Raw genomic sequence first — 23,798 nt, 5'->3', positions numbered from 1 at the left:
GTCCCTGGTAGAGGAGGTTATCTCGCAGCAACCAGCACACTGGCTTCTGTCAAGTGGGGCTTGATATTTTCCTCTGTACAACAAAAATGATGATGATGCCTCTGTAGAGATAGTCAACAGTGGGGATCCGTGCGGATGGCGCAGCTGCAACAGTGCCAGAGGCTAGGACAGCGACAACAGCAACCACTAGGACAGCAGCGTTAGCTGTGCAAGAACTACTGCAAAAAAAAGGAATACCAATGGCAGCAACAAAGCTTTAAGACCCGCTGTAAGACCCTTGCCAGGGACCTCTCCTTAAATGCATTTCGCCTGACGCAGTTGCAGCGTCGGGAGCAGGAGCAGCATTGCTACGGAGACAACACCTACACATTGGAGGGTCCGCTGACGATGCAGCAGCGTACGCCGATATTGTTGCCTCGGCTATTACAGCTGTGTGGCAAATGAGGGACCCATGTGGTGATCCCCCATTTAGGGGCCTCTCAGCAGGAGGCCATCTGAGAGGAGGAGGCCTAGAGAGGTCTTTATTTAGGGGCATTGACTGCGTCCGCTGCTTTTGTCCTTTTACGGATTATCCAGCGGCGTCGAGGCCCCCAGTTCTTGGGGTTTATGTGGATGAGGAGGAAGCAGCAGCGGCAGCGGCAACTGCCGCTTCTCCTGTATCGGCAGCAGCAGCAGCTGCTGCAGAGCTCGCAAGAGTTGCAGCGGGAAAACTGCTGCAGCAGTGGGGGCCTCGAGCATGGACAGATCCTAGGGCCAGGCGTCAGCTCCTGCTGCCTGGGGCTGGAGGCATTGTGGTCTGCAGCAACAAGTTATTACTGCGCTGCAGCACGCTGACTGGAGTGTGCAGCAGCACCAAACACTTGCCTGCTGCAGCTACCTGCTGCTGCTTTGCCTCGCAGACACCCAAGGGGCCGCTGTTGGTGGTTGGCAGCTTGGACGGGTGCCTTCGGGTCTTCGAGGGAAGAACCCTACGACTCGTCAAAACTCTGGAGACAACGGCTGTTGCTGCAGCTGCAGAAACTGCTCTTTGTGTGCCTTACGGGCTCTCGAGCGCTTCTGCTGTAAAGCAGCTTAATCCCCCTTATTGCGGTTTATCCACGGCGGCACCTGCACAGGAGAGCGGAACGAGACAAATGCGTACAATCAGGTCACCGTGTGATTCAACAGTCTCTGGGACTGCTGTTTCATCTTCGTATTGTTCTGCTGCCACTGCTGAACGCAGTTTGCAGCGAACACCTATATGCTTGTTGCTCGTCGGGAATAACGCCCTGCTGGCCGGACTCGGGGGTGGCGTCGCTGCGGCATTTTTTCTAGAGAACTGCCGCCTTGCTGCAATATACCGGCTGCCCCCGTCTGTTCGCTACTTCCTGCAGCAGCAGCAACTGCGACTGCAACAGCAAAAGCAACGACACACGTCTCCAGCGAGCGCAGAGACACTGCAGCAGGTGCAGCTGCAGCACTGTCGTGAACAGGCCGCGAAGAAGTGGCAGGGGGTGCTTGCCAAGCTGCAGCATCCTCACGCAAGCGGAGACGGCAGTGACAGCGTTCGGGAAATGCAGCTGGCATTAGAGGCTCAGCTGCCTGTTTGCTGCCTGTTCGCTGCAGAAGCAGAACGCTTTGTGGTGATGGCCGTGCATCCAGAAGGCTGGAGAGACATACCGCCTTTGTGTAGTAAAAACGGCACCAGCAGCAACAAAAGCAGTTGCACAATGCAGCGGTGGTGTCGAAGCTCGATACATGCTGCATACTACAGAGTTCCTCCTCCAGTTGCTGCTTCAACAATTACTGCTGGTGCAAAGCCATGGGGCGGGTGCTTCAGCAGCAACTCGAATGCAGCGAATTCTCACCAGCCGCGTGCAGCAACGGAAACTGCAACAGATGCAACAGCAGCACATACAGCAGAAATAGCAGCAGAGTCCGAGTCTTCAGCTTCCGTTGCCTCGTGGCCGCAGCTGGTTTTCCATCAACACACCGGTGCCTGCCTAGGGACGCTATGGGGAAGTACCTCCCGCACACTTGCGGTAGGCCTAGGAAGGCTCCCTATAAAGCTGCACGGGAGGGAGCAGCATCAGCAGCACCAACCGCAGCAACAACTGTGCTGCATGGCGGTAACCACCACACACGTCCACTTCTGGCAGCAGCAAGGTGCTCCATGCAGCAGGCGACGCCTACCCCAAAACCGCAGCACGCAGCGCTCTTGTAGACAGCAGCAGCAAGAAGTCAACGGCGCTACATCTCCTGCCTGTTTGGTGGATGATGCAGGCCATCTAACAGACGCAACAGCAGCAGGTTCGGCAACAGCGAAAGCAGCAGCCTCCGGTACTGCAGCGCATCTCGAGCAGCAGCAGCTACTCCACGAAAAACGGCAGGGGGACGCCACCGTCTGCCCTTCTTTCCTGTGCGGGTGCCGGGCGTCGGACTGCCAGCTCGCCGCTGCAACTGCAGCAGTAACTGCCCAAGCAGCAAAACAGACAGCAGCGGCAAAACCTCAAACGGTTGCAGATGTAGGCTCCCCCGCCGCTGCAGCAGTTGTAGCAGGGGCAGGAACAGGGGAAGGTGGCTGCGTTGGCGGTGTCTGGTGGTCCCTTCTTGCCAGCTTCTCTTTGCCCCTTATTTTGTCACAGCAACAGCAGCAGGAAGAGAGCTCGTTAGCCGACGCACAGCTTGACTGGGGATCTCGACTAATTGCGCTGCTACCCAGTCGCAGCATCAGCTGTTGCTTGTTGTCGTGGCGCATTGGGGAGGGTGGCTTGGAGCTGCTGCCACTTCGCTGGGTGCAGGTGATCCACATTGCTGCTTCTGCGGTATCCCTTGCTGCAGCCGCCGCTATTTCACTTGCCCCTGGCGCAGCAGACGAGTTCTGATTGCAATGTTCTGCTCAGGTTGCTTCGACTGGAGGGTCTCTTCGGAAGCCCATTCTGCAGCGTCTTTGGTAGGATGGTGGATTCTGGTGCTGCCGCTGCTGCCACGAGATGCATTCTTGGTTGCTGGCGCTGCCCTTTATAGTGTTACAGCTATCGGTGGCGCTGTCGCGGCCGCTGCTCGCGTTGCACATATACTTAGACAAGTTGATGCTTCACCTTTCTTCGTATTATATGTGCCCTGTAAGGTGCTCCAGGTTTTGTTGTTCTCCTATTTCGTTGCAACGCAGGTACAACCGAGGGCTCCTGGCCGCCTCTGCAGAAGACGGAAATGTTCGCTTGTTGTTTCACGCGGACCGTAACACGCAGGAGGAGCAGCAAGAGGACGTGCCTTAAGGGGTGTTCATAACCTTGCCTTTCCCCCTCGTTTTGAACACGCAACGACGACCTAGGTGAACGAAGTCCGTAGCTCTTTACTTACCTAGCTGGGGCAGAGCTCACCTCCACCCGCCAGGCTACCCTGTTAGAAGGAGCAGCTGCGAACGCTGTTGCTTTAGGTGCTGGGTTCACCTCGAGTCTCTTTTTTTAAGGATTGAGTTTTGCTTGCCGTCTCTCAGATGCGTTGCTGCTTTGGCTGCACCTAGTCAGCTAGCGTTTCAGCACTGCACGCCTGGTGGTTGATTAGATAGCGAGCAAACTCGCCTACTTCACTCCTTAACCGGAGAGGCGCAGCAACTGCTGCAGCATCCAAAGCCAGCTGCACCTGCTGTAAACATTTGCTGTTCCACCAAAGCACATCGTGGAATTATTAATATAAGTACATCGCTGTTAGGTGTCACTGTATCAGTAGCGGCTGGTGGGTATTCACAGTCTCTGTCGGGAAGAAGGAGGATGCAGTAAAACTTGCAGATAGCTACAGCAAAGCGCTCAGCTGCAGCCGCTGTTTCAGTGGCCTTGCAGCGCTTCTGCTGCAGCTGGTCCTACTGCTTTACCGCTGACGTTGCCATGCCAGGAGCACGGCTGCGCAGATGTTCGCTGTTCAACACACGATACTTTTTCTCGTGCTTCAGTGCAGCTGTTTTCCGCCTGTGTGGCATCGACGGCAGGGTGAGCAGATGTACCTTTAAACTGCAGTCGGAGAGAGCAAACGCTAGTGGGGCTTGCAGCAGTTTGAATGCTTGAGACCAAGCTCGGTACAATTGAGAGAGCGGAAAACGAAAAAATGGCGCCACAGACGGGCGGCAAGGAGGCATTGCTGTACGATGCCTCGGCCGCAATTGCGGAGGGGCAGTGCAGTCTCAGCAGAGAACGAAGTAGAGGTGAAGGAGGATGGATGAGATGACAGGAGGCAAGGAAAGGCACCTCGCTAGCAAGCAGACAATCTGCACAGAGCAGATGCGAACAATGCCGAAAACCTAGTGATCATTCAGGCCACCGGCGACAGGTAACGAAAGCCAAACGGCAACCAAGGGAAAGTAAAGGGCAGATTGGTGGGCTGCAATAGGCAGGCAGGCATAGAGTTTCAGTGGTCCGTGAAGTCCTCATCGGACTCGGCCGTCGGCTCTGATGTCTCCTCATCTCTCGCCCAGTCAGAGTCTCGGGGATCCTCTCCCTTGCGCACCCCAAACCGTCTGCGCTTCCTTCGGCGCCACGTGGGCGGAGAACTGTTTTGTTGTTGTTGTTGCTGCTGCAGGAGGTGTTTGCGTCTCCGATTTCTACGATCCACGTGCGCAGGTGCAAAGGCCTCAGCCCATGTCAATTCACTGACACAGCAAACTGCTGCATTCACCATCTCCTTTATAAGGCTCGCCCTGGTGTCTCCGTTCCCCTCTGCGGTCTTTGCCGCTACTGATTCTGTAGCCGATGCTCCTGTTTCTGTTGAATCCCCTTTGGAGACGATGCTTACCCACAGCCTCCCCAGTTTTGCCACAGCATGTCGCTGCGAGCGAGCGGCTGCAGCAAACAACCGCCACGCAGCTTTTTCCTCTGGAATTGTGGGAGGCAACGGCGCGTTGCCGCACTTGCGGCGAATTGACACAGGGCTCTTTTTCGATGCTGTTGCTGCTGCAGTTGCAGACGATCCAGCGGTAGTTGCAGCCGCAGCCAAAGATTCACAGTCCGGCACACCACCTCTACGCGGCAACGGAATGTTGCTGCTGCTGCTGCTCCTGCTGCTGCTGCTGCTCCGACGGCTACGCTGCCGAACAAGCGGCCGACCTCTCTTCTGTTGCTGTTGTTGCTGCTGCTGTTTGGCACCGGGACAACCGTCGCCGCATCCGTGGCTTTCTAAGTCCTCTGGCACAGCAGCACCACAAGCTGGCGATGCTGTGTCGCTTTCGCCTTCATCTGCATCCTGCAAGTGGAAACCCTCCAGAATAGCAGCCCTTAGATGTGAAGCAAAGCACCCACAGAAAGCAGCGTTTAGAGCAGCCACTTGGTGGTGCTGCTGCTTCTGTTGCAGTTGCTGCTGCTGTTGGTGGATTGCATGCAGCATGGTGTCAACAGAGGCGCCACAGTCAACAATTACCCCTCGGAGAGCTGCTACTACATCTGCCGCCTCAGAGGGCTTGTGAATTATCGACAGCAGCACATCGGAAACAAGCCTTAAGTGTAGCAGAGCAGCAAACACAGCAGGAAGCAGCGGCAGCAAACCTATGGGGGTTTGCTGCAGCCACGGGGCAATGGCTGCATCTGCCGCAACAGCAGCTAGAGAAGTTGGCAAGCTGCCTATCCATGCAGCGAGGCGTTCGTTGGTTCCCTTTTCAGCTGCTACTGCTGCGCCGGCAGTTGCTGCTGCAGGCGGGAGACGGGCGGCAAGACCCGCAAGTGACTCAACACTGCTGAATCGCCTCAGTTGAGCGACAAGTCCTAACTGAACGTCCGAAGGTGAACCCTGCATAGCAGCAGCAAACACAGTGATCGGCGAAAACTGTCAAACGCGTCTACAGTGGCGAGAGGCGAAAGAAACCATAAACGTGACAGCCGAGGACGGCACCAGCAGCAGTAGCAGCAGACGCGGCATACTCTGGTGCTTCCCCTTGCTCCCTTAGTGAAAAATGCAACAAATGCAGATACAGCGGCTGTGTCCACTGGGTCAAATGGAGAAAGCATTAGCGCAGTAAAAGGCGCTGCTCCCTCCTCTTGCAGCTGCAGGAACTTCGAGCAGCTGGTGCCGCTGCCAGAAGCCTTGGATAGCCGTTCTGCTGCTGTTGTGTCTGGTGCTGGGCGATGTATGCACAACATCAGCGAGTTGTCCAGACACTCCTGCATCCGGCCTGCAGCAGAGGCCGCACCAGCGCCGCCTAGTGCTTCTTGAAGCAACAGAGAAGCAGCACGAGCCACAGTCCTGCTGCTGCAAAACAGGAGCGCAGCTGCTTGAGGTACCATCTCGCTGGGATAGATTAGCCCGAGCCTGATAACCACAACATGTACAAGTAGTCGCTTGGTTTTGTGTATGTATATAGACGGGCGAACAAACCGACCGACAGAAAAGCACATGGGCGAAGGTACGCACACAACCACAGACAAGCAATGCACACAAACGAGCACAAAGACACATGAACAGGCAAGCAGCCATAGAAGCTCAGCCAAGCACGCCCACACATGTTCATGCACGCACACGCTTACAAACGAGCATGCCCATCAGTGCGTATGGGCAAAGCAATGGTTGTTGGCGCTGCTAGCGCAAAACGATTTGGAGACGCATGAGAATGATGAGCGTGATCAAGAGACGTACAGAAGCTGCAAATGCAGTGGCTTTGGGCAGGTGCCAGTGACTCACTGTTGCAAGGTCCTGGCGAGGAGGATGATGAGTGTGGCGGTGCCGCAGCTTACTCGCGCCCACGGTTGCTGCTTCTGTAGTAACTGCAGCTGCTGCTGCCTAGGAAGAAGCAAGTCCATCATAGGCCTGACGTACAGCGCTATAGAGTGCAAGTAGTCGCATACACTTGGCTGTGAAATTGCTGCTGGAACTGTGGAGCCGTGGGTATCTGAAGAGCGTTCCGTGCCAGCCCCCAGCCCCTGACGCAGATTTGCTGTTATTGCTGCGGCTGCTGCCGCTGCTGCTGTTGCTGTGGAAGATGCCATCAGAGAGGCTGTGCGAGTATTCGAGGGAGGAGTACGCTGGCTCTGCTGTTGCTGTTGTTGTTGTTGCCGGTGAAGCTTGATGCGCGTGTCTGATCGGCGCGACGGAACACTGGTGCTCTGAAGACCCCTACCCCCTCCGCTCGCTGCTCCTGCTGCTGCCTTTGCTGCCGTTGCTGTTGCAGGTGCTCCTGGAGGCGTGCTATCTCGCTGCAGGCCTTTGATGAGCCCATACAACGCCTGAAGAGCGGCAGGCAAATCGAGCGCAGATGCGTTGGCCGTCCACTCTTCTTGCTTGTGCTGCTGGATCCCACACAATTTCTCCGTCTCAGCTTCTGCTGCTTTTATGGCTGCATGAAGACGTGCACCCAGTCGCGGGCTCTTTAGGAAGGAAGGAGACGCTCGCACGAAACAGCAAACGGAACGCCAAGCGACAGCCGTCATGCCTCCGTGCTGTTGCAGCAGAAGAAGTGCGTCGCACAGCAGATGAAATATACACTGCTGCAAATCAAAGGCGCCATCTCCTGCAGCCGCTGCAGCCGCTGCTGCAGACTTGCTGTCCGTTGCGTGCGCAGCTACCCGCCGCATTAGCAATGCCATGGGAACATCCGATAGCAACGAAGCAGCACCTGAAAGGAGCAGCAGAAGAGACCTTCATTCCAACATGCAGCAGTGATGAACAAAGGGTTTCGCTTGCAGGGACCAACTGCACGAAAAAACGCAAGCCAGCCACCGAATCACCTCCCTGACGACTTCTCACCTGGTAAGGAAGCTGAGACCCACTGCGGATCTGCTGACACAGTAGCAGCACCAAAAGTGTTTGCACCTGTGGCACAGCGTTTGATGGGTACTCCAATTCCCAAGCCGGCAGCCAAACACGCCACTGCCCACGATGCGAACTGCAGTGCCTGAAGCATCGGCACGACGCCGTCTCTCTGTTGTAGCTTCTGGTCCTGCTGAGGCTCCTCTTGCTGGTGCGGCTCTCGATGTGGGTGAATGCGATCTTTTATGGAGTAAATGAGCGCCAGACTGACAGCAAGAAGGTCGAGGAGGCTATCACGCACCCCGTCCTGCTGTAGTTGCAACGACACCCGGCACAACATCGTCGTCCCTGCCTGCAGCACGAGCGGGTCTGTTTCTAGAAGCAGCAGCACAGCCGGCACACAGAGCAGCATTTCTTGCTGCACGTGGTAGGAAGCTCCCCGAATATGATTTGCTGCAGCTGCGAGAAGCTCGATCTCCCCTAACCAAGACCGGCTGCTACTCATGCCTTGCTGAAGCAGCGTCGCGTTATCCCTCAGCAAAACAGCGACGTGGGGAACAAACTGGAGCAGTCCACGAGGACAGAATAGCCCAAGCTCCTGGGCCAGATGCAGGAGAGATGCCCCTGCAGCAGTAGGGTCCAGGAGGGAGTCTTGCTGCGCCAGCTGCTGATGCTGCTCTTGGTCTTGCTCAGAGTGGTCATTGTGCTGCTGCTGCTGCTGTGCGGGTACACCACAGCAACAGTTCAGATACTCACTCAGGCAAGCATCCAGAAGCGTTGCGGCAAGCTCCTCCAGTGATTGCGGCTGCTGCACCTGTTGGTGAAGTTGCTGCTGCATCCGAGGCAGCAGAAGGAGCACCAAAGAGGTATCCTCCAGGTGTTCCCGTGCCGCAGCAACTAAGCTAGCCAGAAGCCTGACTGCCTTTGGCAGATCCAGGGAACTGCATGCGTTTACCGACCCCTGTGGCGCTGGTGCCGCTAGAGGCGACCCGCCGTAGCTATGAAAGCCCGAGGTCCTCCGTTTTTGGGGTGTATGCGTTGCTGTAGTAGAAGCAGCTACATCGCGCACTTCTGAACTACCCGCCGCATCACCTTTCTCGGAGGATTTCGGAGCAAGGAATCGAACAACTTCAGCTGCAAGTGCTGCCGTAACAAATGCCTTGGTTGGGGGGTGATCAGGAGCAGCTGCAAGGGCCTCCAGCAGCAGAGAGCGGCAGCAGCGCGCTGTCTCTCCCAGTGGGGCAGCAGCAGCACAACCTCGCGCCACGCGCAAGGCCTGCTGCCTAACAGAGGGGGCTGTCTCCTGCAACACTACGTAGCGGAGGAACCGCAACAATCCTCCGATTTCCTCGAGCCAAGGGGAGACAGCAACTTCGACTTGCTTATTTGGGTGCGCGCCACCCAGCTGTTGGTGGCTGTTGTGTTGCAAGGGTGGTGCTACAGCGTCCCGCTGCTGCTGCTTCAGTGCAGTGTCGAGCAGGGCCAAGGCGCGCTCGCGTACACCAGGGGACGGGTCTGCAAGTGCCTGAGGCAAGAGGATGGCGATGCCGCTGTTGTCGCTGCTGCTGGCTTGCAACAAAGATGGCCGCCACGTCGCGGACGCGTGCAACACAGAAAGAGCCGCTCTCCTGAAGAATGCACAGGAAAAGTAGAGGCAAATATATAATTAATAGCAGCGGAGGCGAAGAGGAGAGTAGGCTTCGAGAAGCAACAAATGCACACTCCCTACCTTACTGATAAGCGGGCATCCATTGCAGAAACCCTAACTGCATGCAGCAGCAAATCCCCAATATGCTGCAGCGCCGACAGAGCGAGCGACCTCCAGATAGAGGCGACCAACTGCTGTTGTTGCTGGTGCTGCCAAGGGCTATTGATGTCAGGGCCTGCTGCAGGAGAAGCAGCGGTAGAGCTCAGGGGCAGCAGCCCTACATCTCCCGCCGCCGCCGCCTCCCACTCAATATCTACTACGAGCTGCAACATGAGGCTTCTGCTTGTGTCAGCCCTTCTGGATTTGTTCCTGTTCTCCTTGAGGTCACCTGTTTTTCCGTCTCCTGTAATACACTTTTTGTTTGTGCTGGTTTTGTTGCTGCTGCCGCCAAGCAGCAGCAGGAGGCAGGCCATAGCTGCCCTGGAGTGCTGCTGAAGCAGACGTCTGTGAGATATTCGCATGGCGCTTGCCGCAGAGCTTGCTGCTGAGGCGTTTGCGGCAGCAGCTGCCGCAGCCGGGTTCTGCACTCGGCATGTTTCGTCCTCTGCAGAATGTGCTGCTGACACAGCTGGTGTTCTGCTGCTACAATTGGAGTTTGCTTGAATGAGGAGGATGCACCGGAGGGTGAGGGGTTCATCAAGCACGCTGAGGAGCAGCGAGCTGTCTGCTACGCCTTCTGCAGCAGCAGCTGCTGCTGCTGCTGCTTTTCCTGCGCTTCTGGCGGGGCCTGCAGCAGCAACTAACGGCCATGCGGAGGGGCGAAGTCTACTTATTGCCTCGTGTAAAGACACCGCGACAGATCGACGCAGCTCGCAGCCGGCACAGACCCAAGGCTCGGCGGAGTTGCCTGCCGCTCCTTCGTACCCCTTAACAGAAGCACAATCGCAGCAAGCATTTCTTTGCTGCTTGACGTGCTTTGCAGGTGATGACGCTGTGCTGCTGTGAGCAAACGGCGCACGCCGCGAATGCAGCTGTTGCTGCTCCGGCTGCTGTCGCACCGTCTGCGTAGGGCCTCTCGAGACGCTTCCGGGGCCGCTCGCAGTTGCTCCAGCTGTTGTATCCACCTGCTCATCTTCTGATAGCTGTTGGCGCTGCTGCTGCTCCTCCTGTAGAACAGGAATGGCGGGAACTGGCAGCTTCTCGGCAAAGACAGCAGGTGCTAGAGCCGAGAGAAGGGACAGCAATGCTGTTTGCTGTTGCTGTTGCTGCGCGTGGTCAGCTGCAGCTTCCGGACGCAGAAGGCGCGCTAAGATGGTGAAACCCACCGTGCGGAGCAACAGCAGAGAGGCTGGGTGAGAGGGAGATCGAGTTAGCTGCAGCAGACGACGGGAGAAACGGGGGCGCAACACACAAACACCGCTGTAGATAAATAGAAGGCTTCTCTCCTGCTGGAAGCATGTTGTGGGCTAAACTGTGGAGCAGCAGCAGCAGTTGCAGCTCGACACACACCCAGCAACACCTACCAAGGAGAGATCGGCAATGAGACGCCGCACGGCTCGGAGACAGCCGGGAGAGGATCGCAATGAGGGCAGCAAAAACTGCTGTTGCGGATGCTGCTTTCCTGACAGCTCCTCACTGATTGCCAAGGTGATTAAACGACGAGCGATGTACTTTGCTGTGGCCTCTGCTGCCCCTGCTGCTCCCTCCACTCGGTTCGAAACATGCTTTTTCTGCTTCTCGAGCCACGCACAGGGTGCCTCTCCCAACGAGGACTCTTGGAGGTGTCTGTACACTTCACTGTGCAGGCACACTGCCTGCAGTAGACGCAGCAGCATCAGCGTCACGGGATGAGCTACTGTTACTGCAGCGTCGTGTGGCACCTGTTGTGGTCCAACGACGTCTTCGCCTTCCTCCTCCATTGCAGCAGCTGCTGCCGCAGCAGCCGCAGCTGCATGCTTCCCGCCTCCTTTCTGGTTGCAAGTCTCGTCTGCAGAAGCGGCGAATTGCTGCAGCAGCCCATCAATTACTGGCTCGCGCAGCTGCGGGACGAACTGGAACAGCTGTACGAGCGGACAAATTGGAAGCGCAAAAGCAACACAGGAACTCATGCAGCAATCGATGGACTTGGAAACAATGAGACGCATGGGTGTGAGCTCCTCAATACTACTACTATACTTTAATACTAGCGAAGCATCGGGAAGCAGCGCATCGCTTATCTACGGACAGCGCGATGGCGCGGCGTGGGGAGCTGTAGTATATATACCTTCGACAGCTCCTTACCAGCAGTAGTAGGCCCTCTGCTGAGCGCAGCAGAGACGCGGCAGCAACAGAAAAGGCGGGAAATGCGCGGACACCCCAAATGCAGCACAAACCGGCAGCAAGAAGATGGAAACTTTCCAAACTGAAGGTCTTGGGATGCTGCAGGGACACGGCGACGCTCCAAAGATAGCGAATCCCCTCCAGCAGGCGTTGTAACCCAGCAACAACATCAGCAACTGAGGTTCCTTGTCCGCCGAAGTTGCAACACTCGTCAGCATTGCCGTCTACAGCAAGCACATACATAGCAGCGCAGGAGCCTTACACAAACAGCAACCCGAACGGCATCCAGCAGCTACTAAGCTGATGGTGCTTCTGCAGCAGCCCCCGCCGCTGCACAGAGGTAACGGCTACGTCGAGCACAACTAGCCCCCATCTACAGCAGCAGGCACGCAGCCACCAGCAGCAGCATCAGCGACTAGCGGACTATTCTGTCGCGAAAAGAGTGGTATTAGGGTGTCCCTGCAGTGCATCTTGAAGCAAGCAGCCGCTCTGGAGACCAACGAGACGTCTTCTTCGTGGTGCTGCAGCTGCTGTTGGTGGTCTTTCAGTTTCATGTCCACCTCTTCTGATGGGTCAACTCCTAATGATAGCAGAGCAGCTTCCGCATGGAGTGCAACGGCAACGCAGCCGCACAAGGATGAAAATGTGCTGTTGCTGCTGTTGCTTGTGCTACTGCAAGGACACACAGGAACTGCACCCGTTTCAATGCTTACCACCTGCACATGGCAGGTGCCATCTTCCCTCATGCCGCGCCGTTTTTGTCAGCTAATCTTCCTGCAGCAGCTCGCATGACAGCTGATGGGGCTGCTCCAGAAAGAACTCACCTCATGCGCTTCATCACCACAGGGCGTCGGCCGCGGTTGTCGTTGAGTTCCGGAGTTTTCATGGCGGACATCAGCACCCGCTGCGGGAACTGCCGCTGCTGGTGCTGCTGCTTTTGCTGCTGCTTCTCGTGGTTCCAGGACAGCAGGTGCTGCGCACAAGCCATGCCAACAGCCAGAACGCTGCAGAGGCCGCTGACTGCCTCATTGTGGCCAACGGCCGTTTGCAGCAGGGCACTCTGCTGCTCCTGCTCTTGCTTCAGCCTCTGCAGCAGCGGATGCGCTGCTGTAAGTTGCGCAACAAGAGAAGCGGAGGCATCAGCAGGAGGAGGATGGGAGGAATTGGAGGCACTGCTGCACCATTCCTGCAGTAGCGCCAGCAGTAGCTGCAATTGCTGTTGATCGAACTGTTCTCCGTCCGCTGCGCCTGCTATTGAGGCGGTTCTGCCCCTTGCCTTTGGCATGCCGTTGCACTGCAATGCTGCAGATGCTGCTATGGTTGCACGGCTTGCCGCCGCGGCCCCTCGAGACCCATGGGAGAGGCAGACGGGATGGTGAGAGTCAGCAGATGGATTGGCTGCCTCTTCCGCAGGCATTGCTAAGACTGTTGCAGCAGGCTTACCTGCGGCAAGGGTTGCCGATATAACCTTCCGTGTTGTACGTTGTTTTGCGTGTTGCCCCTTAGGCTGGTCTCTTTGAGGGTCTCGATGAACCTTGCGCTGCCTCAGCTGCTGCAGTGGAGGGAGGTTCTCATCTCCGCTGCTGCAGCAGCTGCTGCTGATACTGCTACTGTTTTCGCAATTGATTTCACCGGTTTGTGCTTGCCTACTGCAAAGAAGGTCAGGTCCAGGGGGTTCCCCCCTGAGCCTGCTGCAGCGCCGGCGACATTTCGCTGTTGCGTCCATTGCTGTTGCGGTTGAAGGCGCTGTTGCGGCTGGTGCTTTTACCGTGTCCGTTTCTGTCTCCGTGTCGGGCACGCTTCTATAGCTGTACAAGTGCATGTTTTTCTTCAGCGGCTTGTTGCAATGCTGGTGCTTTGGCCGTTGCTGCATGTGCTGATGGAGGTTCTCTTGATGCGTCTTTTGGCCCTGCTCCTGCAGCTGCACCCCTTGGTCCTCGCTTGCGTTGCTGCTGACAGCCTGGGATTGAGGCGTCATTGGGTGTAGCTGTTGCTCTTGTTGCGACTGCTGCGGCGACTGGACAGGCAAGGAGGCAGGCCCAGGGGAAGGCCGCACTGTAGTGTGTGTCTGTGCTGGAATCAACAGGCGTTGCTCATGCGACATATCCACACTATCTGCTGCACAGCCCGTCATTTGCTGCGTCGGCTGCTCTTCCTCCTCTGTGTCTGCTCCAGCGTGCACTACTTCTTGTTGCTGAGAAAGCCAACCCCTAGGCAACCGGGTTGACTCATCTTGCTGCTGCTGATGAACCAGCTCCTTTTGCTTTGGCCGTTGGGGTAGCTGCTGCTGCATCTGCGAGTGCAGCATTGGCTGCTGTTGCATCTGCTTTTGGCGGTGTAATAACCCCTGCTGATGTTGAGGCGATGGATGCTGCCGCTCCTGAGGAAACGACTGCTGCTGCTCGGTTTGAGGCGGAAGCAATACTTGCGGCTCTCCAGGGAGCTGTAACAGCTGCAACGGCTGCTTCTGGAGGCATTGTTGCTTCTGCAGCCTCATCTGGTGCTTAACAAGCGAAGTTAGCCGCTGCCTCTCATGCTGAAGCCTCTTTACCTCCTGCTGCACTTTTTGCTGTTGCTGCTGCTCTTGTTGGCTAGCACCCGAGAGTAGCTTTGAGTACATGCCCAAGGGTGTCTGCAGTAGCTGCTGCTGCTGCTGCTCAGGTTCACGATCGACCCTAAACAGCTGGCGGCGTAGCGACATGTAACACTGCTGCTTCTGATTCCGCAGCAATAGAAGCAGTAAACCGGGTTGCTTGTCGAGCAACCCCAGCAGCTGCGGGTCCTGCATGAGAAGCCACCGGAGCTCAGGCTGTTGCTGCAGTAGCTGTTCGAGTTGCTGTACCTGCAGCAACAGCTGTTGCTGCTCCTGTAGCTGCCGCATCCCCCAGCAGCGAATTGCAGGTGCGTTGAGTTGCTGCACTGCTGCTTCCAGCTTCTGTCCCCCTATTAACTGAGACACCACCGCAGCACCTGCAGCAGGCTCTGACTCCCATGAGTCGGCGTAGGCGGGTTTATCCCCTGTAGCATCTGCTGCAGCTAGATAAGCAGCATGCTGCCTCGCAATGCGCATGGTCGCATCTGCACCTAAAGTATCATCTGCTTCGGCAGCAGAACACCCCTCGGTGTTGTTCACTGGCACTCCTGCGGCACCGTTTCCTGTTATTGCCGGTGTTGTTGGTGCTGCTGCATAAGGAGCTGACCGCTGCATCAGCAGCTGTCGATGTACCAAATGAACTGCGAGATCTAACTGTTCAGGCGACCGTATTCCACCTAGCTGCAGCAGTAGCTGCTGCTGTTGCAAGAGGCATTGCTGCTGCGTTAGCAGCGATTGCTCCTGTCGCTGTTGCTTCGCTTGCTGTTGTTCTTTTGCTACATGCTGTAGCTCGCTAGCCTTCTCTTGTACTTTCGCCCCGCAGAAATTACTCGCCACCTGCGAGGGAGCAGACGACGATGGAAGCTGCAACTTTTGTTGTTGCTGCGCCATTGGCTGGGCCTGCTGGTGTGGCTGGCCTTGTTGCTGTAGCTTCTGGAGCTGTCGAAGTGCGGGCCGTGCCAGCTCCCCATTGTGGGTGTGTATAGAGAGATGTTTGTACGGTTGCTGTTGCTGCTGATTGCACACATTTCGAAGCCGTTGGACACTCGCCTGCTGCAGCACGAAGCGGCGGTGTAACTGCTGAAGCAGAAGTACATGCTCCTGCAACTGCTGCAACTGGGGCTGCTTCCCCCGACGTTGGTGCATGACATCCGAACAAGCGAGTGAGGACCACGGTACCCCCAAGAGAGTGTGGGCACGGGTTGGGGCCCCCTCGGGTTGGCACGGGGACCAAGGGCCTCCACTGTCACGACGGCTGAAAACAGAGAAGAAAACCCTTATTTCAAAGCGAGAAAAACGACGAAAAGACAGCGGGCAGCCGGAATGGGCCACGGGGTGCTGCCTGTACACCAAGTGAAGGTCACTGGGCGGAAGAGTCCAATCCTCAAGAAGCCAAATGGGAGCAATGAAACACCATACAAAAAAGACAAAAAGAAGACGACTATTGATTACGATCAAGCACGTACTTTGATAAGGTGATATTCGGCAGCAACGGACTGCCGACAATCCCTCTCCCTCTCGCCCGAGACCACCGACCCCACAGCCCCTAGAACCACCACCTGCTCCACATGAGGGATGGTCTGTTCTCTTTCTAGAGTAAGAAATAAAGTAATTTCATGCAACACGCTCACATAAGTCCATTTTATTAGGTGACAGTTGCAGAATTTGCGTTCCCGCAAAACTTTGGCCTCCTCTGCGCTCACAAGCCTGCTGGCAATATGATATTTATACACATTATGAATGCGTTAGGCCTGCATTGCCTCACTCACACACACAGAGCCATAGGATCAGTGGCCAATCTTGAAACCTCTGGACCGTGTGGTGCTATTTCGTCTAGATAGCTTGCCTGGCAGCTGCCAGTGCGTGTAGCAGTCTATCCGATGATGGTTACACGGTCCAGGTTCTTATCCGAAAGTTTTTGAGAGCTAAAATGGAGTCAAAGTACCGAAGATGATTGCAAATACAGTCTCCAGGTGTCCTTAGCTTAACTGCCCAAACGCAAGGAACCCCAAGAGAAGGGGAGAATAGCGTGAATTGCGAAGCTACTTCATGGAACTCAAGGTAAACGGAAGCCCCACATAGAAACACAATCAACCTTTTTTCGCTGTATACACAAGGATATCGGCCACATGTTGAGAATCTTCGCTTGCGTATTACCTCTCCTCTAGGGCCCGGTAAGGGTTCATGCGCCCACATGCAAGAAAGTGTGCCCGAAGCTAAGGCACCCCTACTTGGCTTTAGTACAAAATCGACAAGGAAGCACACATTTCTAGTAGCAGTATAAAGTGCTTGTGCAACCCTCACAGAAGGTGTACTTCTGTTTGCATAGGAGCTGTTTTGCAACATGAGCTGGAACAAGGCTGTTCGCAGCCCAAAGCAGGACACTTCCTGTGCCGCAGCCGTTTACCTCGCTGTGCCAGGGACGCCGGGGTAGTGTCGAGAGAACCCAGCAGCTTTAGCCGAACCCCGGCAATTCTTGACACTTTTTGGATTGCATCGAAGGCTTGCTATACTTTGCCTATCCGAGAAAGACTGCAGTTCCTCAAAGCACAAAGATAAATACTAGCTATTCCTCACGGCTTCACTGCCAGAGTCGCCGATAAAAGAAAGATGTTGACTTACTGTTCGGTGCGTGAATGAGCAGGTTTGGGTGTATGTGCTCCGGTGGTTTCCATATTCCAGATTATGGGATCTTCTACAACTTGGTAGTGCGATGGACGTGAGTTTAGTGTATGTAGTGCTCCCTACAAATTCCACTCCACTCGGAAAGGAGACTCCAAGAACTCTCGCCCAAGTTGCTCCCATTTGGGCTGTTCTTCCGGTGCTAAATAGGTTTATTGTCTCGAAAGTGTGGTATTCGTAAAGCCGTTGGGGCGGCTTGCATTCATTTTTCCGTCGTTTCCGAATGCGCTTCTGCAATGCCTTGCAGCCTCTTCTTTCCATTTCTGATACGATAATTATTCGTTTCTCCTTACTTCAGATGATGAAACTGCTGTTGGGAAAGCAGCGAGCTGCACTTTCTCAGTGCATGTCTACACATGAATATCAATGTTTGGGTAACCACAAAACATATGCACCCTCTATTGAGTCATCTACGCAAGCCTACTACTAGGTTGTGAAGAACGGCGCACTGTAGAACTGCATACTATGGTAGTTAGACGTGTTCCGACCCTCCTGATGGCTGTCCTACTATTGTCGGTTATCTCTATTGGAGGCACGGTGTCTAGGAGCAACGAACAGGCAAATCAGCTGACTTTTTTCCATGTAGGTCCAGTTATCAGACGTACTTTACATGCGTTGAGCAGAAAGGAACGCAGCTTTAACAGAACTCCCGTAGTTCTCGACATCCCTTGGATAAGGTCGGATATCTGCATTCGCACAGATTTGGCTCGAGGCGGATCTACAGGTGCTGGTAGAACCTCTTTGGTCCCACAACTCTCCCGCGCTCTGCATGGACGACCAAGAATCCTGTTGCTGCTACCCTGGGGAGAGCTGCTTATGGTTTTGATTGGCCAGATCTCATGCTCCCTTGGTGCCTCTGCAGCTTCGAATTCTGCGATCGCGTTTGGATGCCAGCCAGTAGAGAAATGTATAAAGAGCAACACAACGGCAGCCGGCTTATAGAACATTCACAATGGCCTAAAATATCCTTGAGCAGCTTATTTTAAAACAGAGGGACACCATCCACCCTGGCCTTTCCAAATACCTCTCTTCTTCTTAACATAGGGCGACCTAGGAACATATCGTTCGTTGTTTTATGAGTTAATACTTCGTCGTCCTGCCGTTTTCACCCTTTTGCCCCTACGTTCCCTTTACGCGGTTCAGCATGCTCAATACTGGCGCACTGAAGAATGCTACGAACAACTGATACCAACATTCCAAATACCTTGGGACTTCTGCTACCACGGCCACATACTTCGTGACGTAGCCATACGGTAAGCTTCCCGAGTTCTGACATGACATGCTCGATTGCACAGCAGGGGGGACGAATATATGCCGCAGCGCATTCCATACAGAGGACATGCCCAGGAAAGGAGGCACCTTGCCCTCTATTATTAGGGAAGGCACGACATTAGTGGCCTTACCTAATCAAGATGCCAGTAGCAATTGCAGCAATCCTGTTCGGTTTTGAATGCAAGCGTACCCTTCCAACAAAGAAAAGAATGATTCATCTGCCCCCTCCCCCCAGACCCGAATTTCATCGTATTTGCACTGGCGGTAGAGGCGGACGCATTCTTAACGAGTCGCATTCGCTGTAAAAGCATTTCAAGCTGGAAAGGATGATGAGCCTGCTATGCTATTTATACGAGAAGGTGGCCTGCTAGTGGTCTGGGGGGCACTTCCCCGTTTACGCCTAGTACAAATGCGAGAGGGAGCCAAACATCTGTGGGAAAGCCTATACAAACTGTTATTAAAATTCTCGTTACTCTGACTTTTGGATGGAGCCTCTTCACGGGTTGTTAGTGCTGCGCAGCAGGCAGCGCACCTGCGTTTGTGAGCTCAGCCGCTTGTGCCGTCCCATATACAGTCATGCAGTGCTATTTAGTGTAAGGAGTAGCAGGAGACAAGACAATTAGTACCTCCCCTCCATCCGAAGATTATCGCCCCAGTTTTCATCAATTGCCGGCACAGCGACACAAGAGATTCGCCGGTCGTGCTGGGTTTAGCACACTCTGCCATGTTGCCGAGCCTGTCGGAAGTGGCCAGCCGAACCCCTACTCCGATCTAATACACCAAAGGTAGGCAAGCAAAAGCTCTAAACAACTGTCTACAGGTTCTGTACATACAGACACGAAGGCTAGCTTGCGATACCACGAGGGATCACCATATACCTGAATATGTATCAAGGCGCGTTGCCACTAACGGCATGCTACCTCCTCTCGCGCAGCTGCATCAGCCTGAATTGCTAAGCTTAGGACACCTGGAGACTGGGGGCTAAGCTGAGTTGCATCCCACGAACTTCGAACCCTAGTATTGTGCCCCAATTGCAGCTCAACACCGTCCTGTGATGCCCGCGAGAGGTGTTATAACAGCTGGGAATAGTCAGCCACTCACGAGCACCCCATGCTTCTAGGTAAATTCACAAGCGAGCACGCACATGAACCTTTTGTTAAGTGGGCGAACACTGGACGCAGCTATCACCCACTTACTTGGCCCTCACTATCCGGCCTGCGAGCGACATGCCCACCACCCTATAACCGGCCGCTGTGTCTGTCTACGGCTGAAATACATGCCACTGGGCACAAATTAACCGGCTGGTTCAGCAGCTTGCATGGGAAGGAGAGCATCCGCACTTCTGTCGTGCTATTCTACCTAAGCTTAGCTGACGAGTTTCCCAGCTGTCAAGCCCTCAGCAACTTTGACTATGTAGTGGATAAGCACTCTGCACCTCAAGCAAAGGGCAAATTGGGCCTACACACACTGCAGTGCGTTGATCAGTTACAAAACCTCAAGTTCCCCAGAATGGCGCATATTGACAGGGGAACCAACAGTTTGCATGCAGTGTCTGCTGCCCGACCACTCCAACAGCACACCTGACCGGCAACAACAAGCGCACAAGCCAGCAGAAGACACAATCAACACACTGCAACTTTCAAGCCAGAAACTGCTCAAACGTCAGAAGTCCCCGCCTCATCCTTAACTGGTGGTGATGCTGGCTGCGGGGCGACGACGGCCAGGGTACTGCAGCTCATGGAGCAGCGGAAGAAGCTGTAAAAACGCAAATACTGAACGAGCTTTTCCATCCTGGAAGTATGTAAATATGAAGCAACTCGAAGTTCTCTAAGAATCATGCAGCGGCAGCAGCAGCCAAGAGGCTGCAGCAGCAGCAGCAGCAGCAGCGGCACCGCATGGGCTGCTGCAGCCGGAACATCATCATCTGGTGCTGCGTGCAGCAGTCCATCTGCCCCAGGGCCTTTGCATGTTAATTGCTTCCTTTCTTTCTCCTTAGCTTGGGGGTTGTGGCAGCATCAGCAGCACCAGCAGTAGTGGAGCAGCAATAGGAGCAGCGGCGGCAGCAGCAGCAGCAGCTTCCGCGTAGGTCGCAGGAGTGAGCTCTTCCGAGGAGGGGTTCCGGATTTAAACGAAGTGTCTATATACTTGAAAGAACAGACCCGCTCCCTCAGTAGCGTATTCTTGTCCTTGACTTCGTGGCCCGGGGTACCAGGAGGAGCAGCAGCAGCGGCAGCAGCAGCGGCGGCGGCGGCAGCATTCCGTCACCTCCATTCTCCCACAGACCAGATTAACTTTTGGCTCACTCGCCTTTGCTTGTGTTGCTGCTCGTGGCTGTTTAGGCGCTGCATCCTCACCAGAGTCAGGAGCAGCAGAAGGCAGCAGCAGCAGCAGCAGCGGCGGCAGCAGCAGGAGCAAGATGACGGCTGAGGTCTTTGCCCGCAACGGCTTTGATATGGCTGGCGCTGCAGCGGCGATTGCCAGCAGTAGTAGCGGAGCTCCGAAGCGGCTGCAGCAACGTATAGCAGAGGAGCTGCGAGTGTCTTACCTGACCCCCAGCGGTGGGGCTAATGACGGCAGCAGCAGCAGTAACGGCCACCACGGCAGCAGCAGTGGCGGCGGCAAGACCGAAGACGATGCTGACGATGCGCAGATCCTTGCCGAGTATATTTTGCACTTACTCCTGCGCGAGAAGGCACCCACGGACCGTCTTCTGGAGGAGCTAAAGGAGTTCCTAGGGCAGCCAGTGAGCGGGCTTGCTGTTGCTGTGTGTTCTAGCTGCGGCAACTGCGCAGGCAGCTGCGCAGGCAGCTGCCGCGGGTGCTGATGGGTGGATGCGTTTCCCGCAGCCCCTGTTATTGCATCTGCTGATGTGTTGAGGCCTTCCTGTGATCGGTCTTCTTGTCGGCTTCGGCGTTACCTATATCTCCGCCAGCTCATAGCCACTCTGGTTGCTGCAGTTGCTGAAGCTGCCGTTTCTCTGGGGCGTTTTTGCAGGCTGATGACTTCACTCGCTGGCTTCAGCGGGAGCTGCAGCAACAAAGTGCTGCCTGCAGCAGCAGCAGCAGCGGGAGACCCCGCAGCTGCAGCAGGTCAAAGCATCTGAGCAGCAGCAGCAGCAAGCATGGCAGCAGCAGCAGTGCGAAACATTCAAACGCGAGCGACGGAACGTCGCGGGGTAGCGGCAGCAGCAGCAGCAGCAAACAGGGCAGCAGCAGCAGGCATGGTAGCAGCAGCAGCAGTAGTCACAGATACAGCAGCACCCAACATGAAGCATCTCGGGGGGAGGGTCGAGGATCTCGATGCGACAGTGGGGCACGACACAAGTCATAGCAGCAGCAGTAGTAGTAGAAACCGCAGTGGCGACGGATGTGGCTGCTGCACCGGCAGCAGCAGTGCATCTTTGTTGTTTGTAGGTAAAGAAAGCATGTGGTGCAATGTCATGTGCTGCAGCGATATCCCGCCGCCTCATCCTGATGCGTGCCGCAGAGCAGGCCGTAAGTCAGCAAGGGTAACAGCTGCAGCAGCAGAGAGCAGGTGCTGTGACTGTCCCCTTGTCGTGCCCTTTGTGCGATGGACGAGTTCGCGTGTCTCGTTGATTCGTTTTCCGCTGCAGCAGCGTCATCATTCATGAGGTGTGCGTCCGTGTGTCTCGTTTCTTCTGGGAACTGTAACTCAATTGATTTGCCTTACCTGTTTGTCTCGTGCCGTTTCTTGCCTTCTACTATCGTTCTGCATTGGTCTTCGGCGCTCTCTCCCAGCCACTTTTTGTCTCCTGTTGGCCTGTGAATTTTCTTCCTTTTCCCTTGGCCTTGGGCCTCAAGCATGTAGAGAGAGGTGCATGGATACACTGCCTGCCTGCATCTCGCAAGCTGCAGAGGAGCCGCCCAGTGTCACTGCGCCTCTCTGAGGTCTCCTGTGTTTCTATATCTCTCTTGTGTTTCAGGCTGTCAGCAGCCGGAGTGGCACGTCCGTGCGCAGCGGCCGGTCTCACCGGTCTCCACCGCGAAGTCGCCGTAGCAGAAGCCGCAGCAGGAGCCGCAGCAGCAGCAACGGAAGCAAAACGCCACCCATGTCGCGTTCCATTTATCTTATGGGCAGCAGCAACAGCAAGAGGAACACGCCTTCCCCTTCTTCGGGTCCTGTCTGGGTCGCTTCTTCAGCGCATGCACAGCAGCAGCAGCAGCCACAGACTCCTGGCGTTGCAGCTGCCGGAGACGTCTTCCGGTCTCAGGCGCAGCCCACAGCGTATGAGGTACAGCAAATGAAGCAACAGCAGCAGCTCATGCATCAGCAGCAACTGTTGCAGCAACATCAACAGCAACAACTGCTGCAGCAGCAGCAGCAGCAACTGCTGCAACAGCAACAGCAGCAGCAGCTGCCGTTGGTGCCTGTCGCAGCAACGGCTCCAGCGGATATGTCCGCCCCCGATACTGCGATGCAGCGCGGCCCGAAGGCGATATTAAAGTGAGGAGGAGTTCAGCAGTTACACCTTGCCGCAGGGGCTGTCCTCTTTGTGCTGCTGTTTATATTTTGACTTTGTTCCCTGCACCTTCTACCGATTATTATTTTACATTCCCATCTGTTTTCAACTCCTAGGGGCCAGCTGAAGTCGACGAGGCACTGTCCTCTCCCGTATTTGTGCCGCGTCGTTTCTCATTGGTGTTCCGTGGCCTCCTCGTGAACTTGCGGATTCACCTGGTGCCGAATTTGCTTCTGTTGCTGCTACTGTTGCTACTGTGTCCGCAGGCCTAACCCCCGGTTTGTGGAGGCGTTCCTGGCGGCTGAGCACGTGGCTGGAGGAGACGGTCCCTTTCCGTTGCATGCAGCCTCTGCTGCTGCTGCTGCTGCTGCCACTGCATCACACTCCCTGCTGCAGCAGCCGCATCCTCAACAGAGGATGCCGGTGCAGCAGCAGCCTCCGCCGCAACAACAGCAGCACTACACCAGCTTGGCTGGAGCGGGGGTTCCTCAGGCGAAGGCGAGTTTTGTCAACTACTAATGTTCTCTCTTTCCTGCTTGCTCTGTCTTGTCTGTGTGTGTTTGCATGTTTGCCTGTGTGCGTGTGTTTGCGTGTTCCCGTTTCCCCTTTCCTTGTACGGCGGTCTGTTTCTTGAGGACCCCCCGCTACCTCCTGCTCCATGTCTACGAACGCACTGTTTTTGTTTGCTGCTACTCATCAGCATTTCTGTTTCTGCAGCGTCTTTGGGTAGTTCGCCTGTTGGTTGTAGTTGGTTGTTGATGGTGCTACTGTTGCTGTTTCAGGTGCGGCGTCGCTGTTTGCGGTGGCCAGACTGTCCGTTTGGGGCCAAATGTAACTACATTCACCCGGCTATTCGCTGTGCTAACTTTCCGCGGTGTCCTTTCGGGTCTTCGTGCTTTTACTTGCACCCCCCAGTGAAGTGCCGCTACGGGCAGAACTGCCAGAACCCCAGCTGCAACTTTCTTCATCCTGAGAGACCTGTCAGTGGCTTTTAAGCATTCCTTGCACGCACAGCATATCAGATTCTCGCCTTTTGAGTATCTCCCCTTATTCCCCCCACGCCCTTTGTAGGCACCCATTCATTCGCTCCCACTTTC

General features: G+C 55.4%; 3 protein-coding genes across 3 annotated transcripts; 2 read left to right on the top strand and 1 right to left on the bottom strand.

Annotated features, from left to right (window-relative positions):
• Window positions 1-440: 440 nt before the first annotated feature.
• EMWEY_00002930 (hypothetical protein, conserved) lies at window positions 441-3,257 on the top strand (the record flags this gene model as incomplete). Its single annotated transcript, XM_013479964.1, has 3 exons — window positions 441-2,780; window positions 2,883-2,932; window positions 3,152-3,257. The coding sequence occupies 3 exons, from the start codon at window positions 441-443 to the stop codon at window positions 3,255-3,257; spliced, it is 2,496 nt and encodes an 831-aa protein (XP_013335418.1).
• A 1,126-nt stretch (window positions 3,258-4,383) lies between these two features.
• On the bottom strand, window positions 4,384-15,413 carry EMWEY_00002920 (hypothetical protein, conserved; the record flags this gene model as incomplete). Its single annotated transcript, XM_013479963.1, has 10 exons — window positions 4,384-5,754; window positions 5,886-6,169; window positions 6,489-6,537; window positions 6,696-7,573; window positions 7,705-9,335; window positions 9,437-10,728; window positions 10,879-11,571; window positions 11,728-11,898; window positions 12,172-12,346; window positions 12,499-15,413. 10 exons carry the CDS (start codon window positions 15,411-15,413, stop codon window positions 4,384-4,386), a joined length of 9,459 nt encoding a protein of 3,152 aa, XP_013335417.1.
• A 5,224-nt stretch (window positions 15,414-20,637) lies between these two features.
• Window positions 20,638-23,220, top strand: EMWEY_00002910 (zinc finger (CCCH type) protein, putative; the record flags this gene model as incomplete). The annotated part of the gene is made up of 5 exons (XM_013479962.1): window positions 20,638-20,964; window positions 21,216-21,528; window positions 21,672-21,715; window positions 22,165-22,685; window positions 22,968-23,220. 5 exons carry the CDS (start codon window positions 20,638-20,640, stop codon window positions 23,218-23,220), a joined length of 1,458 nt encoding a protein of 485 aa, XP_013335416.1.
• Between the last annotated feature and the right edge of the window lie 578 nt (window positions 23,221-23,798).

This window comes from Eimeria maxima, genomic scaffold (genome assembly GCF_000499605.1).
Source record: "Eimeria maxima Weybridge genomic scaffold, Emw_scaff15, whole genome shotgun sequence".
NCBI classification, from domain to species: domain Eukaryota; phylum Apicomplexa; class Conoidasida; order Eucoccidiorida; family Eimeriidae; genus Eimeria; species Eimeria maxima.
Note: the sequence above shows the minus strand (reverse complement) of the source record. Positions and strands in the feature narration are given on the sequence as shown.